The 20571-nt window shown below is 43.1% G+C and overlaps 1 protein-coding gene across 13 annotated transcripts in view; it reads right to left on the reverse strand.

The window, feature by feature from the left end:
- ubap2l (ubiquitin associated protein 2-like) overlaps positions 1-20571 on the reverse strand; it is a 93693-nt gene that overhangs the window by 24125 nt on the left and 48997 nt on the right. For all 13 annotated transcript variants that reach the window (XM_036952485.1, XM_021571575.2, XM_021571568.2 and 10 more), the window contains 9 exons: positions 20317-20500; positions 15055-15250; positions 14513-14805; positions 14095-14267; positions 13792-13900; positions 13537-13573; positions 13007-13202; positions 877-943; positions 427-751 (listed from right to left, as the gene is read on the reverse strand). In XM_036952485.1, the coding sequence (XP_036808380.1) occupies positions 427-751; positions 877-943; positions 13007-13202; positions 13537-13573; positions 13792-13900; positions 14095-14267; positions 14513-14805; positions 15055-15250; positions 20317-20500 (1580 nt within the window). The remainder of the gene's footprint in view (positions 1-426; positions 752-876; positions 944-13006; positions 13203-13536; positions 13574-13791; positions 13901-14094; positions 14268-14512; positions 14806-15054; positions 15251-20316; positions 20501-20571) is intronic.

Raw genomic sequence — 20571 nt, forward strand, 5'->3', positions numbered from 1 at the left:
CTAGCAATGATCAACAACCAATTTGACAGAGCATGAAGAATTTCGAAAATAATAAAATGGCCAAATGTTGCACAATCCATGTGTGGAAAGCTCTTAAAGACTTACCCAGAAAGACTCACAGCTGTAATCACTGCCAAAGGTTTTTCAACAAAGTATTCACTCAGGGGTGTGACCTGTATTTCATTTTCAATACGCTTGCAAAAATGTCAAAAAAAAAAAAACTGTCATTATGGTGTATTGTGTGTTGATGGGTGAGATTACCATTTTTTTTAACCCAATTTGAATTTGGGCTGTAACAACAAAATCAGGAATAAGTCAAGGGGTGTGAATACTTTCTTTTTAGGCTCCGGTCAAAAGTAGTGCACTATATACAGGGAATAGGATGCCATTTAGGACACTCCCCTTAACCAAAAACCCATGTCTAACCTGAGGAGACTGCAGAGCTGCGTGAGGAGGCGGAGGAAGCGATAGCCTGGGCTTGGGCTGCTGTGGACATGGCTGCAGAAGCTATGGCTGGAGGTCCCATGTTGGCTGCTGTGTGGAGGCCCATAGCTACTAGGCTGCTGACGGGGCCCAGGCCCGAGGGGACCGACTGAGAAACTGTGTTCACTGAAGAGGGCTGAGGGGCTCCCATGGAGACCTGCTGAGCTGCTGCAGTCACCGACAAGGAAGAGGGGACCGAGGAAGAGGACCCCGCTGAGACAGAGGGGAAGGAGGAGGAGTGCAAGCTGGAGTTGTCTACGCTCTGGAGCTGTAAGGATGAATGAAGAGGGGATTATCATGATAAACAGGATTAAATCCCCACTAGGTTAAAGGATGCATCAATTACTACTTAATCTATCACAGGAAATTCTCTCTTCTCGCTCACACACTCACCATTAGACTGGCGTTGGATATGCAGACTTGTGACAGAGCAAGACTGTTCTGTTGTGTAGGAAGGGAACTGAGAGAGAACAAACAATCATCCATCAATTTAGTTGAATAAACATTATCCACTTGCACTACTAAAATCCAAACTCTTCAAATGTCACTCAAAATCATGATCCTGCAGCATTCTTTGAAACATTCTTCAACCTGTTCAGCTCATGTCCTCGCACGACTTGACCTACAGATTATGCACAGGTCAATCACTGTGCAATGTCTACGTAAGATTTCTGAGATTCCAAGACAAATAACACATAGTACTCTCGAGGGAAAGGCCATCTGAGCATTGAAAATGCACAGATCCGAATACTCGGTGGAGATTCAGAAGAGAAGCACCTTCATGAACATAAAGAAATGCTTGTTCTTTGCATTCCACGGCTGAAGCTGCTGCCTTCCTAGGAGAGAATAACCTTACCAGAAAAGATACCGGGCCAAGGTAATACTACCGGTCCGTGCCCTATTTATTGAAACGATCATGAATCACAAAATGTACCTACTTTCGTTGTATTATGAAGGCGTTGTAAGTATAGAATATCTTAATTATTCAGCTCTCAATTCTTTTGACCTCATGGCTGTGTGACCTTATATAGACAGGTGTGTGTGAACCCCCCCCCCTGAACCCACCATAGGATTAGGCCCCACCATGGACACCTCATTGGATCTGGGCCTGGGGGTGTACATTATGTTCCAAAGCTGTCATCAAGGCAAAGGGTGGCTACATTGAAGAATCTCAAATACATTTTAATATGCTTAACACTTTTTTGGATACTACATTCCATTCCATGTGTTATTTCATAGTTTTGATGTCTTCACTATTATTCTGCCATGTAGAAAATAGTAAAATAAAGAAATTCCCTTGAGTAGATGTGTCCAAACTTTTGACTGGTACTATGTATGCGCACGCACACACACGCACGGAATTAATTTAAATGAACAAGTGTGCCTTGTTAAAAGTTAATTTGTGGAATTTCTTTCCTTCTTAACGCGTTTGAGACAATCAGTTGTGTTGTGACGAGGTAGGGGTGGTATACAAAAGATAGCCCTAATTGGTAAAAGACCAATCTATATTATGGCAAGAACAGCTCAAATAAGCAAAGAGAAACAACATTCCATCATTACTTTAAGACAGTCAATGCGGAAAAATTCAAGAACTTTGAAAGTTTTCAAGTGCAGTCGCGAAAACGATCAAGCACTATGATGAAACTGTCTCATGAGGACCGCCACAGGAAAGGAAGACCCAGAGAAGTTCATTTGAGTTAACTGCACCTCAGATTGCAGCCCAAATAAATTATTCAAAGTTAAAGTAAAAAACACATCTCAACATCAACTGTTCAGAGGAGACTGCATGAATCAGGCATTCATGGTTGAATTGCTGCAAAGAAACCACTACTAGAGAACACCAATAATAAGAAGTGACTTGCTTGGGCAAAGAAACACGAGCAATGGACATTAGACCGGTGGAAATCTGTCCTTTTGTCTGATGAGTCAAAATTTTAAATGTCTGGTTCCAACTGCCATGTCTTTGTGAGATGCAGAGTAGGTGAACGGATGATCTCCTCAAGTGTGGTTCCCACCATGAAGCACGGAGAAAGAGGTGTGATGGGGTGGTGGTGCTTTGCTGGTGACACTGTCTGTGATTTATTTAGAATTCATGGCACACTTAACCAGCATGGGTATCACAGCATTCTGCAGCGATACGCCAACCCATGTGGTTTGCACTTAGTGGGACTATCATTAGTTTTTCTACAGGACAATGACACCTCCAGGCTGTGTAAGGGCTATTTGACCAAGAAGGAGAGTGATGGAGTGCTGCATCAGATGACCTGGCCTCCACAATCACCCAACCTCAACGCAGTTGAGATGGTTTAGCATGATTTGGACCGCAGAGTGAAGGAAAAGCAGCCAACAAGTGCTCAGCATATGTGGGAAATCCTTCAAGACTGTTGGAAAAGCATTCCAGGTGAAGCTGGTTGAGAGAATGCCAAGAGTGTGAAAATTTGTCATCAAGGCAAAGGGTGGCTACTTTGAAGAATCTCAAATATATTTTGATTTGTTTGTGTATATAAACTCAGCAAAAAAAGAAATGTCCTCTCACTGTCAACTGCGTTTATTTTCAGCAAACTTAACAGTTCCACAGACATACAGTGACTAACATAAATGGAATAATGTGTCCCTGAACAAAGGGGGGGTCAAAATCAAAAGTAACAGTCCGTATCTGGTGTGGCCACCAGCTGCATTAATTACTGCAGTGCATCTCCTCCTCATGGACTGCACCAGATTTGCCCGATCTTGCTGTGAGATGTTACCTCACTCTTCCACCTGCAAGTTCAAGGATATTTCTGGAGGGGGATTGGGCTTAGCCCTCATCCTCCGATCCAACAGGTCCCAGACGTGCTCAATGGAATTGAGATCCGGGCTCTTTGCTGGCCATGGCATAACACTGACATTCCTGTCTTGCAGGAAATCAGCCATACTGCTCGATCTGTGTGTGGTGGCATTGTCATGCTGGAGGGTCATGTCAGGATGAGCGTGCAGGAAGGGTACCACATGAGGGAGAAGGATGTCTTCCCTGTAATGCTCAGCGTTGAGATTGCCTGCAATGACAGCAAGCTCAGTCTGATGATGCTGTGACATACTGCCCCAGACCATGACGGATCCTCCACCTCCAAATCGATCCCACTCCAGAGTACAGGCCTCGGTGTAACGCTAAATCCTTCGACAATAAACACAAATCCGACCATCACCCCTGGTGAGACAAAACCGCGACTCAACAGCGAAGAGACTTTTTGCCAATCCTGTCTGGTCCAACAAGCCCTCAGCCCAGCTTCTCTCAGCCTATTGCGGACAGTCTGAGCACTGATAGAGGGATTGTGCGTTCCTGGTGTAACTCAGGCAGTTGTTGTTGCCATCCTGTACCTATCCCGCAGGTGTGATGTTCGGATGTACCGATCCTGTGCAGGTGTTGTTACACGTGGTCTGCCACTGCGAGGACAATCAGCTGTCCGTCCTGTCTCCCTGTAGCGCTGTCTTAGGCGTCTCACATTACGGACATTGCAATTTATTGCCCTGCCCATATCTGCAGTCCTCATGCTTCCTTGCAGCATGCATAAGGCACGTTCACGCAGTTGAGCAGGGACCCTGGGCATCTTTCTTTTGGTGTTCAAAGTCAGTTGAAAGGCCTCTTTAGTGTCCTAAGTTTTCATAACTGTAACCTTAATTGCCTACCGTGTGTAAGCTGTTAGTGTCTTAACAACCGTTCCACAGGTGCATGTTCATGAATTGTTTATGGTTCATTGAACAAGCATGGGAAACAGTGTTTAAACCCTTTACAATGAAGATCTGTTTAGTTATTTGAAATACAGGGTCCTGAAAAAGGGACGTTTGTTTTTGCTGAGTTTATATATACACATATACATCTCAGTGAATTAATTAATTGCTGAGGCAGTCAGAGGCTCCATGCCGAGGGTGTGACGCAATTGCCGAGCCTCTAGAGGCATGCAGTGGCCAAATCGAGCTTTTAATGCATTCAATATTATCATTCCAGTCTTAATGTTCTCATTTTCAGAGTGGACACATTGTTTGCAGTGTGCACAACCTGTGCTACAATTGAGTAACACGTTTTGGTTTATTTCATTCCATTTACGAGTTTTGTCAATTTAGTAATTTTCTTTTGTTTGGAGCTCTCCTGTCAATGTTGAGTAAGGACGCGTATGCATAGAAGTAGGCCTATAAGGCTACCTGGCCTGCGCACAAATGTAGGCATACAAAATGTGCCCATTTGGGGATCTAATAGTATTTCTGATTGACTTAACACCACCACTAAATGACCTGTGGAGCTTTTCAAAGTAATGTTTTCTTCACCTCAAACAGCAAGCAGGGTCTGTTTTTACATCCATTACAATAGTTCCTCAATGTATTTGAAAAATCTTTCCAGCTCTCTTTTCAATAACCACTCAACGTTAAAAGGGAAAAAATGTCATACTCTGATCCAATGGAAACGTCATAAAATAGTGCTTATTAGTGCTTGACTAGACTGAAAGGTTCCGATTCTCATTTTGGGCTGGTACTGTTTATATTTAGGTGGAGGAGCTCCACAATACTTTTGAGCTAATATTATTTAAGAGGAACAGGAGATCAAGCAGTAGAACATTTGAGGTGCCGGTACTCTGCTCCGGTGAGCTCCTGCCAAAGGCAAGCACTGCTTCTTATCCCTTGCGCAAATAACCTACAGCTGTGTCTGTCCCGAGCTCATGGGGGCGGAAAACTCTGAGGGCCCAGAATATTTTTTACAATGTTGCAAGTTTGCTAGCAAGCTTCAGGCTGGACCAAAGTTAAAAGTTTATACAATGTTTCAAATTCATTGCAGACAGGCCATGTGATATGTAAGAAATGTATTTTTAAAATCAAGGTATTTTCTACCTCCAGGCTACAATGTTTTTATTTGTTGGCTTTCAGTAGATCTTTTTTTTTTTATATAGTAGGCAATGGCAATAGAAGTTACTTTATAGGTTTGTAATCATTTTCATTTACATTTTTATAAAATTTTGATTAATGATTTTGAGATGCCTATAAATTAAATAGTTTCACGAAAATGTGCAGATGAAAACCATAACTGGCATGCAGATTGGTATAAATGGTAAGATAAATTTGCATTCCACATGGGAAGGGTTGCCGACTCCTCGTGTAGCCTTTTACCGGCAACTTCAGGAGAGTAATGGCAGAGTCTGTGAAAGCCAGCTGGAGCGGTAGGAGAATAGTTGGATCAGGTTTATTTTTTCTGGTTATCTAGATCTCGGATGCCCTCAATACATACAGTGGGGAGAACAAGTATTTGATACACTGCCGATTTTGCATGTTTTCTTACTTACAAAGCATGTAGAGGGCTGTAATTTTTATCATAGGTACACTTCAACTGTGAGAGACTGAATCTAAAACAAAAATCCAGAAAATCACATTGTATGACTTTTAAGTCATTAATTTGCATTTTATTGCATGACATAAGTATTTGATACATCAGAAAAGCAGAACTTAATATTTGGTACAGAAACCTTTGTTTGCAATTACAGAGATCATATGTTTCCTGTAGTTCTTGACTAGGTTTGCACACACTGCAACAGTGATTTTGGCTCACTCCATGCAGACCTTCTCCAGATCCTTCAGGTTTCGGGGCTGTCGCTGGGCAATACGGACTTTCAGCTCCCTCCAAAGATTATCTATTGGGTTCAGGTCTGGAGACTGGCTAGGCCACTCCAGGACCTTGAGATGCTTCTTACGGAGCCACTCCTTAGTTGGATTTTTGTTTTAGATTCCGTCTCTCACAGTTGAAGTATACCTATGATACAAATTACAGACCTCTACATGCTTTGTAAGTAGGAAAACCTGCAAAATCGGCAGTGCATCAAATACTTGTTCTCCCCACTGTAGTTGATTTTATTTAAACACATAGGGTGTGTCTACAGTGCATTCAGAAAGTATTCAGACCCCTTGACTTTTTCCACATTCTGTTACGTTAGCCTTATTCTAAAATGGATAAAATAGATGTGTTCTCTTAATCTCCACACAATACCCCATAATGACAAAATAAAATAGAAACACTTTACTCAGTACTTTGTTGAAGCACCTTTGGCAGCACATCCTTGAGTCTTCTTGGGTATGACGCTAGAAGCTTGGCACAACTGTATTTTGAGAGTTTCTCCCATTCTTCTCCGCAGATCCTATCAAGCTGTCAGGTTGGATTGGGAGCGCCACTGGTTGGCTTTTTTCAGGTCTCTCCAGAAAGGTTCGATCGGGTTCACGTCCAGGCTCTGGCTGGGCCACTCAAGGACATTCAGAGACTTGTCTCGAAACCACTCCTGCATTGTCTTGGCTGTGTGCCAAATGGTTGTTGTCCTGTTGGAAGGTGAACCTTCGCCCCAGTCTAAGGTCCTGAGCGCTCTGGACAGGTTTTCATCAAGGATCTCTCTGTACTTTGCTCCGTTCATCTTTCCCTCGATCCTGACAAGTAAAACCAGTCCATGCCGCTGAAAAAGATCCAACAGCATAACGTAACAGAATGTGGAAAAAGTCAAGGGGTCTGAATATTTTCCGTACCAGGTTTCCTCCAGACGTGGCGCTTGGAATTCCGGCCAAATAGTTCAATCTTGGTTTCATCAGACCAGAGAATCTTGTCTCATGGTCAGAGACCTTTAGGTGCCTTCTGGCAAACTCAGAGCGGGCTTTCATGTGCCTTTTACTGAGAAATGGGTGCCGTCTGGCCACTACCATAAAGGCCTGATTGATGGAGTGCTGCAGAGATGGTTGGCCTTCTGGAAAGTTCTCCTGGAAAGTTCTCCCATCTCCACAGAGAAACTCTAGAGCTCTGTCAGAGTGACCATCGGGTACATGGTCACTTCCCTGACAGAGGCCCTTTCTCCCCCGATTGCTCAGTTTAGCCGGGCAGCCAGCTCTGGAAAGAGTCTTGGTGGTTCCAAACTTAATCCATTTAAGAATGATGGAAGACACTGTTCTTGGGGACCTTCAATTTTTTTGGTACCTTTCCCTAGATCTGTGCCTCGACACAATCATGTCTTGGAGCTCAACTGACAATTTCTTTGACCTCATGGCTTGTTTTTTTTCCAGACATAACTGTCAACTGTGGGACCTTATAGACAGATGTGTGCCTTTCCAAATCATGTCCAATCAATTGAATGTACCACAGGTGGACTCCAATCAAGTTGTTGAAACAACTCAAGGATGACTACATATTGAGTCTCGTAGCAAAGGGTTGTAAAAATGTCTAAACATCTGTTTTTGCGTGGTCATTATGGGGTATTGTGTGTAGATTAATGAAGGCATTTGGGGGTTTTAATCCATTTTAGAATAAAGCTGTAACGTAACAAAATGTGAAAAAAGTGTAGGGGTCTGAATTCTTTCTGAATGCACTGTATATATGGAAAAAGACTGATTGGTCAAAATAACATAACTTCGGTCAACCAAGATTCCTTAGTCGGGGACAGCCCTATTTTTCCTTTTAAATGTTTATACACATGACTTGCCATTTGTTGTACAGGAAAGTAAGATAATAGGCTTGCAAGGGGGGCCTAGGGCTCAACTGTATGAGTTGGAATGTCAAAGGAACTTTGAAATTTGTTAATGCAACTGTCTTGGGCACACTTACAACTTCAAGGCAAACAGCTTTTTTTTACAAGAAATATGGCTCTAACCAAATTACCATTTCATGCTTCATGTGGGACAGTCATTCTGATCAATCATAATACACATCGTACACTTTCCCAGGTTCTCAAGACATTAATGGTTGAATATATTGTGGTCTCAGAGACGCTGTACAATATTCCTGTGGTTCTGGCAAATATTTAAGCCCCTAAGGTATACGATATAAACTTAATGAAAATGTGTGCACTAAATTCCACAACAAGGCAATACACACCCCCCCCCCCCCCCCCCAATTACATCTTGCAACAATGATTTTGAATACTCTTGAAACTGTTGGGGGAAATATCTGGGTATAAGCTGAACCTGCATAAATGTGAAATGTCCACCAGTTAATCGCCATTTTAAAGGCTTCCTGAAGGCAAACTTTACAAAGTTATTAAAACATACTAAACCTGACTTTGAGCGCTGGTTGCTTCTTCCCCTCTATCTGGACGAATAAATACTTTTTTCTAAATCGTTCTATAACAATCTAGATCATGTCATTACCTCTCATTTGGAATAAGAAAACCACTCGGGTACATCAAATATTCCTTCAAAGGCCTAAAAACCAAGGTGGCCTGGCATTATCCAACATGCAGTTCTACTGGTCTGCAAATATCACAAATATGATATATGTACTGGCTTGACTCTCATAACTATTCAACCCTTTTGCACCCTTTTAGGTGCAAATTGAAGAATCAGCCGGTGAAACATCTTTATTCACCATTATCTCTGCCAATATCCAAGTACACAGGTGTTAATTTTAACTAGGGAAGCCAGTTAAGAACAAATTCGGACGTGAAGGATTTACACCAGATACCCGACCAGGCCCAAATCACCATCATTCGCATGAAGAGAGAGAATTTGTGAGAATTCGTCAGCGAGCGGTTAACCCGCCTATTGGCCAACGTGCAATCCTTGGAGAATAAAGTGGATGAGCTCCGTTCAAGACTATCCTACCAATGGGACATTAAAAACTAATATCTTACATTTCACTGAGTCGTGGATGAATGACGACACGGGTAATATACAGTAGGACGATTTTTCTTGCATCGGCAAGACAGGACAGCTGCCTCCGGTAAAACAACGAGTGGTGGTCTGTATGCTCGCCTGAGGTAGAGTACCTCATGATAAGCCGTAGACCACACTACTTACCTAGAGCGTTTATCTATATTTTTCGTAGTTGCCTATTTATGCTGGCACTAAAACAGCACTGCACAAGCTGTATAAGCAAACAAGAAAATGCTCATCCAGAGGAGGCGCTCCCCCTAGTAGTCGGGGACTTTAACGCAGGCAAACTTAAATTTGTATTAACTCATTTCTACCAGCATGTCACATTGTGCAACCAGAGGGGGGAGGGAGAGGGAAAAATCTATATACAGTGCCTTGCGAAAGTATTCAGCCCCCTTGAACTTTGCGACCTTTTGCCACATTTCAGGCTTCAAACATAAAGATATAAAACTGTATTTTTTTGTGAAGAATCAACAACAAGTGGGACACAATCATGAAGTGGAACGACATTTATTGGATATTTCAAACTTTTTTAACAAATCAAAAACTGAAAAATTGGCCGTGCAAAATTATTCAGGCCCCTTAAGTTAATACTTTGTAGCGCCACCTTTTGCTGCGATTACAGCTGTAAGTCGCTTGGGGTATGTCTCTATCAGTTTTGCACATCGAGAGACTGACATTTTTTCCCATTCCTCCTTGCAAAACAGCTCGAGCTCAGTGAGGTTGGATGGAGAGCATTTGTGAACAGCAGTTTTCAGTTCTTTCCACAGATTCTTGATTGGATTCAGGTCTGGACTTTGACTTGGCCATTCTAATATGTTTATTTTTGAACCATTCCATTGTAGATTTTGCTTTATGTTTTGGATCATTGTCTTGTTGGAAGACAAATCTCCGTCCCAGTCTCAGGTCTTTTGCAGACTCCATCAGGTTCTCTTCCAGAATGGTCCTGTATTTGGCTCCATCCATCTTCCCATCAATTATAACCATCTTCCCTGTCCCTGCTGAAGAAAAGCAGGCCCAAACCATGATGCTGCCACCACCATGTTTGACAGTGGGTATGGTGTGTTCAGGGTGATGAGCTGTGTTGCTTTTACGCCAAATGTTATGTTGTTTTGCATTGTTGCCAAAAAGTTCAATTTTGGTTTCATCTGACCAGAGCACCTTCTTCCACATGTTTGGTGTGTCTCCCAGGTGGCTTGTGGCAAACTTTAAACTACACTTTTTATGGATATCTTTAAGAAATGGCTTTCTTCTTGCCACTCTTCCATAAAGGCCAGATCTGTGCAATATACGACTGATTGTTGTCCTATGGACAGAGTCTCCCACCTCAGCTGTAGATCTCTGCAGTTCATCCAGAGTGATCATGGGCCTCTTGGCTGCATCTCTGATCAGTCTTGTCCTTGTATGAGCTGAAAGTTTAGAGGGACGGCCAGGTCTTGGTAGATTTGCAGTGGTCTGATACTCCTTCCATTTCAATATTATCGCTTGCACAGTGCTCCTTGGGATGTTTAAAGCTTGGGAAATATTTTTGTATCCAAATCCGGCTTTAAACTTCTTCACAACAGTATCTCGGACCTGCCTGGTGTGTTCCTTGTTCTTCATGATGCTCTCTGCGCTTTTAACGGACCTCTGTGACTATCACAGTGCAGGTGCATTTATACAGAGACTTGATTACACACAGGTGGATTGAATTTATCATCATTAGTCATTTAGGTCAACATTGGATCATTCAGAGATCCTCACTGAACTTCTGGAGAGAGTTTGCTGCACTGAAAGTAAAGGGGCTGAATAATTTTGCACGCCCAATTTTTCAGTTTTTGATTTGTTAAAAAAGTTTGAAATATCCAATAAATGTCATTCCACTTCATGATTGTGTCCCACTTGTTGTTGATTCTTCACAAAAAAATAGTTTTATATCTTCATGTTTGAAGCCTGAAATGTGGCAAAAGGTCGCAAAGTTCAAGGGGGCCGAATACTTTCGCAAGGCACTGTATTAAAAAAATAAAATAAAAAATAAAAAATAAAAACTGTAGACCACCTTTACTCCACACACAGAGATGCATAACAAAGCTCGCCATCCATTTGGGAAATCTGACCATAAGCAGGAATCCTCCTTGACTCGATACGAAAGCGGTCAGATGTTGGAGGACTGTTTTGCTTGCACAGAATGGACTAGGTTCCGGATCTCATCCGATGGCATTGAGGAATATACCACATCAGTCACAGGCTTCATCAGTAAGTGCATCGGTGACATTGTTCCCACAGTGACCGTACGTACATACCCCAACCAGAAGCCATGGATTACAGGCAACATCCGCACCGAGCTAAAGGGTAGAGCTGCCGCTTTCAAGGAGTTGGACTCTAACCTGGACGCTTATAAGAAATCCTACTACACTCTCAGACGAACCATCAAACAGGCAAAGCATCAATACAGGACTAAGATTGAATCCTACTAAACCGCCTCCAATGCTCGTCGGATGTGGCAGGTCATGCAAACTACTAGGGACTACAAAGGGAAGCCCAGTGACAAGCCTACCAGACGAGCTAAATTACTTGAATTTGCCCCTGAACAGGCAGTTAACCCAGTTAACCCAAAGGAGGGCCGAGCACGCCCCCATTCCCATCGACAGGGCTGTAGTGGAGCTGGTTGAGAGCTTCAAGTTCCTTGGTGTCCACATCACCAACAAACTATCATGGTCCAAACACACCAAGACAGTTGTGAAGAGGTCACGACAACGCCCATTCCCCCTCAGGAGGCTGAAAATATTTGGCATGGGTCCTCAGATCCTCAAAAAGTTCTACAGCTTTACCATCGAGAGCATTACCGCCTGGTATTGCAACTGCTCGGCCTCTGACTGCAAGGCGCTACAGAGGGTAGTGCATACAGCCCAATACATCACTGGGGCCAAGCTTCCTGCCATCCAGGACCTCTATACCAGACTTGGCGCAAGTGGCACTGGAGCTCCAAGTCTAGGTCCAAAGGTCCCGTTGATTATCTATGCATAGTCACTTTAACCCTACCTACATGTACATATTACCTCAATTACCTTGACAAACCTGTACCCCCGCACATTGACGCAGTACCGGTACCCCCTGTATATAGCCACGTTATTTTATTGTTGCTCTTGAATTTTTTTACTTCAATTTATATAATAAATATTTTTCTGAACTCGTTTTTCTTAAAACTGCATTGTTGCGTAAGGACTAGTAAGTAAGCATTTCACGGTAAGGTCTACAAATGTTGTACTGTGTGACAAATAAAATTTGATTTGGCGGCACCTTTCGGTCTACCACATACTGGTTTAATGCTGTCCAGGCAGTGCAGGCTGCAATTGCTTTCTCTACTATCCTTGCCAAGAGACAAATTATTGAGTGGAAAATGAGTGCAGTATTTAATTCACTTTTTAAAAATAGAAAATATATATTATACTTTAAAAGGAAATTATGTATTTCATTCCACCTGGGGGGGCCTTCATAGACCTACAAATGCCAGGCCCTCCTTTCGATTTATAAATTGCTTGACTGACTGATGTTTCTTTTGTTGTCATTTGCACTCATTGTGTGGATGGCTTGGTACAGCTGAGAATCTGTTACCATATCTGTCCGTATACCTCAGCTGGTGCTGGCCCTCGGGACTCAAACCTCTCATTGGGGTTGGGTGTATAAGGATGGTGCACCCTTTTGGGTCCCTGGGACCAAGCACTTCCTTCTAAAAATGTATAAATGTACATGACCCATCTAAAGATATGACTGTGTGAAGTAATCTGATATTGTAAGCCATGAAACGTATATGAAATGAAAGCTGAAAAAAATGGAATATATATTTATATAAAAATGACACTCAAGCCCTTTGTTCAAACCATCCAGGGTACCCTCTTACTTGCTGTGCTGAGACATGGTATTCGGGGGCAGGTCTTCATTGTGCCCCAGAGCGCTGAGTGACGATTGCTTTGATGTGGTCAACAAAGAGGCGGGCCCTGAGCCACTGTCCGTCAGTGTAGCCATGGAGACTGACGCGGGTGCGGCCGATTCAGAGGCTGACTTCACAGACACTGCAGATCCTGCAGGTGGGCAGACTGAACAGAGACAAGATGGAGGGAGAGATGGATTCTGGAATTAGTGCCAACCTAGATCGACAAAAGCTCTACAATACACATACTGTCTGATTGGGGAGATTGTCCATAGATTGCCATTCCAAGCGGTTTCCTCTTTAAGGGTTACTTTGAATGAATAGCCATAAAATACTAACCGAGGACCACAAAATAACAGGCCATGGTTCCAGAGTACTTAACCTACATCCAGGATGCATGGTAGCGGAGTACCTCTTCACACAGTTGCCAGGACGGCCATAACTCCCATATATTCAGACTTCCTTCACTGCAAACCCACACAACTACCAAAATGACTCACCTTCTACAGATTGCGTATGTACTGAACTGAATCCATTCTGAAAAAACAAGTTCAAGTGGGCTTGTTAGGGTACAGTAACATAGGGGAGACATTTCCATAGCAACAGTCCATTCAGTAACAGAGGGAGCTGTTCAAAGAAAAGTGAACACAGCAATTTATTTTGTATTTATCTAGGAATAAACACAATATGAGTGGAGGAATGAATCTCAAGGAGGCATAGCGATATGAACGGCGCAATGAATGAATGAGGCTCACCTCAATGTCTTTCTGCGGGGAGGAGACGGTGGGGTAGCGTCGGGCCTGAGGAGCCCTCTGGTCATACATGTCCATCTGACTGGGGTTGGACAGGGAGGGAGTTGCCTCACTGGAGGAAAAGCAGGGTGATTATATAAAGCCAAAGGCTACTTTGAAAAAGGAGAAGGAGTCCAGTCTCAAAACTCAAGTGAAGCCAAATGACAAGAGATGCTTCACATGGGTCTGTTTGTGGTGTTATAGTTGTACAAGACCCCATCTTACACAAATTGTGCTGTGTCTGGTATGACTGAGATGAGTGCTCACCTGCTGGGGCTTGTGTAGAGGCAGTTCTGAACCTGGCAGCCTGGTGAGGTGGTGGCGGGGATGATGTCGTACTCCTGGAGCACGGGTTCAGAGCCAAACTGCAGCACTCCAAACTGCAGGTTGAGCCCAGAGATGTCTGCCGAGCCAGGCATCTCCACCGGCGTCGCTGGGATCTGGAATAAAATATAATAAATGGTTGATGTCAGTGAAAGCAAGGAAATTAAGTTAATGAAAAAGTAGGGAGAGGTAGGGATACATAGGTGTTAGGCAAAGAGTGCTGAAAGTAAAGTGAATTTGTGCTCACTGTTTGCTGCGAGTGAGCTAGTGTTACCTGAGGAAAATAATTAGAAGCTGGGCGCAGCATGACCGGCCATTCACTCTCTTTACATCGTCTTTGTATCAGTGTTGAGCTTGTTACCTTGGTGGTGATGGAGGTCCTCTTCTTCTGCTGCTTGAGCTTGTGCTGCTGCAATGGCAGGGGGCTGGAGCCCTGGGCGTCCGGCGAGCTAGTGGACACCTGCTGCCCAGGGGGCACCGTCATTTTGGGGAGGGAGGACACGGGGGGCGCCATGAGGGACGAGGGGGTGCTCTGTGGGGGCAGGGAGGAGGAGACAGAAGGGGGGAGGAAGGCATCCAACACGGAGGTGGATTGGTAGGGCTGGCGCTTTGTGAAGGGGCTATGGGCCGCAGGCTCCGGCTGGGCGTTCATGTCTGGGGGGGTGATTAGAGAAAGGAAGGTAGTGGCTACACCTGATGGCTATAAACTTAAAACAAATATCTGAATCTGAACTTTGCATAGGGCAATTAACATGTGTCCTCTTCATAAACAGAAATACCAGTCATGTAGGCATTTCTAACTCTCTGCAAACCAAAGTCAGTCTAGCCTCTATATACACCCCCTACTTTACAACCATCCAAACTGCCTCTATAGTCCCGGTATCTCCCTGAGTGTCCTCTTACCATACTGGCCCAGCGCTGCAGGGCTGGTGTCCCAGGAGGAGGGGGAAGGCTGTCCTGTTTGGGAGTGCTGGGCAGCCAGCTGAGCCAAGGCCTGGGCAGTCTTAAACTGCTCCAAGAACTGGGAGCCGCTGGTCGTCCCTGTGCTGCCTCCTTTAGGGTCCCCTACTTCACCGAAGCCCTTGCTTAGCATGCTCACCTGCAATGGGAACAAAAGAGGAGGAACTGACATTCTGCAAGTTTTAGGAATGAGTGTGGAACAGAATAGAACAGCTGTGCTGGTTTATTGCTTGAACACTTAAAGTGGAACTGACTAGATTTGAATAACATTGCCATAAGTCTTATTCAAATCTGTTCATACAGTACATTCGGAAAGTAGTCAGACACCTTGACATTTTCCACTTAAATTGCTTTTTTTCCCCCTCAATCTACACACAATACCCCATGACAAGTTTAGAAAATATAGCAAAAGTATTCTTTTTTAAAAATCTACTGAAATGGCACATTTAAATAAGTATATAGACCCTTTACTCAGTACATTGTTGAAGCACCTTTAGCAGCGATTACAGCCTCGAGTCTTCTTGGGTATGACACTACAAGCTTTGCACACCTATATTTGTGAAGTTTCTCCCATTCGTCTCCGCAGATCCACTCAAGCTCTGTCAGGTTGGATGGGGAGCGTCGCTGCACACGTAGATGGGGAGCGTCGCTGCACAGCTAAGTCGAGGCTCTGGCTGGGCCACTCAAGGACATTTAGAGACTCCTGCATTGACTTGGCTGTGTGCTTAGGGTTGTTGTCCTGTTGGAAAGTGAAGCTTCACCCCAGTATGAGGTCCTGAGCGCTCTGACGCAGGTTTTTATTAAGGATCTCTATGTAATTTGCTCCATTCATCTTTCTCGGTCACCTCCGTGACCAAGGCCCTTCACCCACAATTGCTCAGCTCTAGGAAGAGACTTGGTGGTTCCATACTTCTTTCCTTTAAGAATGATGGAGGCCACTGTGTTATTGGGGACCTTGAATTCTGCAGAAATGTTTTGGTACCCTTCCCCAGATCTGTGCCTTAACGCAATCCTGTCTCGAATTTCTACAGACATCTCCTTCGACCTCATGGCTTGGTGTTTTCTCTGACATGCACGCCAATCAAGTAGAAACATCACGGATGATCAATGAAAACAGGATGCCCCTGACCTCACATTAATATAGAGTGGGAAAGCGGCCATGCGATTGGACAATTAATAGTCACTGCAGTAAATAAAACCATTTGTCTCGTCCATGACCCAAGTCTACGCAGACCGGTGCACCATAGCCAAATCAGAGCTACAGTAGGCCTTTATAAAACAAGCCATTTGCCACATGGGCCTGCCATCATTCACTTTGAATGGGACTGTGTCTTTACAGGCAGTTGCAACAGCACAACTTTAGATTAGAAAGCATTCTGCGAAAGCCACCAAATACACAGATTTCTGCAAATATAGTACCAGTCAAAAGTTTGGACACCTATTCATTCAAGGGTTTTTCTTTATTTTCACTATTTTCTACATTGTAGAAGACATAAAAAACTATGAAACTATAACACATATGTAATCATATAGTAACCCAAAAAATTGTTAAATCAAAATCCATTTTATATTTGAGATTCTTCAAAGTAGCCACCTATTGCCTTGATAACAACTTTGAATTCGCTCAACCAGCTTCATGAGGTAGACACACCTGGAACATATTTCAATTAACAGGTGTAACTTGTTAATAATTTGTGTTGTGACGAGGTAGGGGTGGTATACAGATGATAACCCTATTTGTTAAAAGACCTTAGTCCATATTATGGCAGCTCAAATAAGAACAGCTCAAATAAGCAAAGAGAAACGACATTCCATCATTACTTTAAGACATGGTCAGTCAAATTTCAAGAACTTTGAACGTTTCTTCAAGTGCAGTTGCAAAAACCATCAAGCGCCATGATGAAACTGGCTCTCACGAGGACCACCACAGGAAAGGAAGGCCCAGAATTACCTTTGCTGCAGAGGATAAGTTCATTAGAGTTACCAGCCTCAGGAATCAGCAATTAACTGCACCTCAGATTGCAGCCGAAATAAATGCTTCACAGAGTTCAAGTAACAGACACATCTCAACATCAACTGTTCAGAGGAGACTGCATGAATCAGGCCATCATAGTCGAATTGCTGAAAAGAAACCACTAAAGGACACATATGAAGAAGCGACTTCCTTGGGCCAAGAAACACGAGCAATGGTCATTAGACCGGTGTAAATCTGTCCTTTGGTCTGCTGAGCCCAAATTTGAGATTTTTGGTTCCAACCGGCGTTTCTTTATGAGACGCAGAGTTGGTGAACAGATGATCTCCGCATGTGTGGTTCCCACCGTGAAGCATGGAAGAGGTGTGATGCGCTTTGCTGGTGACACTGTCAGTGATTTATTTAGAATTCAAGGCACACTTAACCAGCATGGCTACCACAGCATTCTACAGCGATACACCATCCCATCTGGTTTGCACTTAGTGGGAATATAATTTGTTTTTCAACAGGACAATGACCCAACACACCTCCAGGCTGTGTAAGGCCAATTTGACCAAAAAGGAGAGTGATGGGAGTGCTGCTTCAGATGACCTGGCCTCCACAATCACCCGACCTCAACCCAATTGAGATGATTGAGATGAGTTGGACCGCAGAGTGAAAGAAAAGTAGCCAACAACTGCTTTGCATATGTGGGAACTCCTTCAAGACTGTTGGAAAAGCATTCCAGGTGAAGTTGATTTAGTTTGAAGAGTCAAAAATATAAAATATATTTGGATTTGTTTAACACTTTTTTGGTTACTACATGATTCCATGTGTGTTAATTCATATATTTGATGTCTATAATCAAAATAAAGAAAAACCCTTGAATGAGTAGTTGTCCAAACATTTGACTGGTACTGTATGTAAATACCACGGGAGTCCTCTTACATTTGGGAACTTTACAGTCCTATTGATCAAACAACCATAAAAAGGCAGGCCAACAAGATCAACAACTAATGCGAGCCAGAGGAAGATGAGCTAAAATCTAACGAAGGAACATTAGATACACCCTCAAACTTTTTCTGCTAGTGGGCCATCACAACTGCACTAATAAACAATGGGGAATAAATAGTAAGTAGCCTGTTCTTCCTTCTGCAGCTTGCCTGCTAATGCATTCTTATCCCAACCAAGAACCCAAGCTAACAGGCTAAAGTTGGCTAGCTTGTTACTTCCGGACACAAATGAAAGAACACCTCACTCTGACCATTTTACTTGCCAAAGCAGAGCTGGTTAGGCTGTTTACATGTTATCTGGAGCGTTCGTGACTAACCATAACCTTTTTATTTTGACTTTGTTTACTGACACCAGTCATATTCTGCAGGTGTTGCACGTTCGTAAATTCATCTGTTATTCTTCACTCTGGCACACAGATGAGAGTGCTCTGAAATCAGATGATAGCATATCTTGCATTCGCAAATTGACTCTGGCTAACTGGATAACAGTCGTTCAAGATTCAGCATAGTAATTCACATTTCTGGCTAGCTAACCTAGCTGCACCTGCATCTCTAGCTGTGTAGCCAGTGAAAAATGTTATGAGGGGAAAAAGTCACTCACTCACCAACTGCTCCAATGACATCCTCCTAGAAGCTAGCTATCGTTAGGATCTGTGTTTTTAGCTTGCTCCATAAATATATATGCTAGCCTATTAGCTACATTATGACTGACTTGTGATCATTGCCCTTGCTAGTTTGATTGTATTGACATTAGGGCTGGGCGATATGGCTAAAATATCATATCAGGTATAAAAAATAAAAGACAATATTATGTTTTATTAATATTAAGTCATTTCAATTGGGTCTTTCTCTATTCTGATTGCTTTATACTGTTCAATTCAACCAACAATTATCTTCAGCATTATCAATCTCTGCATTTCCTGCACTCATTTTAGATCATTTTCACACTGTCACGTAAGGCTTCCCGATATGGGAAAACAATCTCAGCATTATTTTTAACCAAATGTTGCAATTGCGATTTGAGCAAAACACTTGGGTGAACTGTAGGAATCATGGAAATGGAATTACTCTAAATCTATAGTTAGAATTTAAAAGTGGGCACTTTGAATACAGTCTGACATAACAACGAATGAAAATGCCAGTGAATAGTTACTGTGACAGGGTAGCAACCAAACTGTTGACAAGTGTTTCCTAGGGGACCCTGTAATATTTGGCTACATTGAATGTTCTCTCTTAGCTATTCATGTAGCTAACATTCATGCAATGCATATTCCTCTTTGATTTAGAAGATACTGTTGCACAAACATGCCGATTGGGTCTACACCATCACTGGTATTATCAGGCTGTATAGCTAGTTACATTTGCTCTGACTCAGTACATTTATTAGCTAGCTAGATAGCCAGTCGGCTAGCGATTAGCGGCTAACACGATTTAGGCCCATCTTGCTAAGACAAACTAGCCATTTGCAGATGTAAGAAACACAAACTAATAGTGTAATTATAGAAAGCTAGTGGATTTATATTAAGAAGTAAAGTGAAAACAGCATCGTTGTCATCATTGTTGCATGTGCTGCATTGACCGCTGAACGCAAGTGTCTCTTGGTCGAGGAACAACAAATGAGCTCCTTGAGTAAAGGGGGAGGGGCTAGGTCTGTGTGGAAAGCGGCATGGAGAAAGAGAGAGGACTCAAGTAGTGGAGTAAACTATAAAAATAGACATTACACACAGCATATCACATTTAGCAAACCAAACATTCAAATACCATTATAGAAGGTAAACAAACCAGTTTGTGCATCAATACTGGTATATTGTCAAATACAGTATACCTCCCAGCCCTAATTGACATTCCCAGGCTTAGTTACATTTGTCAGTTTTTGGACAGAATATTGAGTCATTGAAACAAACAGCGCATCCTGAATGAAGGCAGCAAACAATGTAACAGGCCAACTGTGATTTACAACCGGATAGCAATATTCTCTGGACTACAAAGAAATGGATTGGAGTATGATATTAATCATACACAGAACTGCAGCCATCTATTCTGCCAACAATGCCTTACTGTACATCCTGGAATGTTGAGTCAAATAGAACATATTTTTAGAACCTCAAGTTGGTTTGGTAGAATAAACTGTGAATTTGATATTTTGGGGAAAAGTTGTTAAAACGCAGTCAGTTCCACTTTAAGTACAGTCAGTAAAAATGTAGAATTGAGAAGAAGCTGTTGTGTGTCCTGTGGGCTCACCACGCTGTGCTGGTTGTAAGGGGTGCTGCTGGAGGGGGGTTGTGACAGCGGCACACCCTGCTTGGAGTTGCTGAAAACCAGTGACTGGGGGAGAGAGGGGGGCTGGCTGGCTTTCATGGGGCCCAGGGCCTCTGCCTCTGAGGAGGATGGGGGAGTCTTCCCCAGCAGCACAGCCAGGTCAATCCTGCAGGGGACAGAGGTCAGAAATGGTTAGTAATTAACCTTGTCCAAGCCAGAATGGCCCATAGGGCAGTA

This window comes from Oncorhynchus mykiss, chromosome 18, assembly GCF_013265735.2.
Source record: "Oncorhynchus mykiss isolate Arlee chromosome 18, USDA_OmykA_1.1, whole genome shotgun sequence".
NCBI classification, from domain to species: Eukaryota; Metazoa; Chordata; class Actinopteri; order Salmoniformes; family Salmonidae; genus Oncorhynchus; species Oncorhynchus mykiss.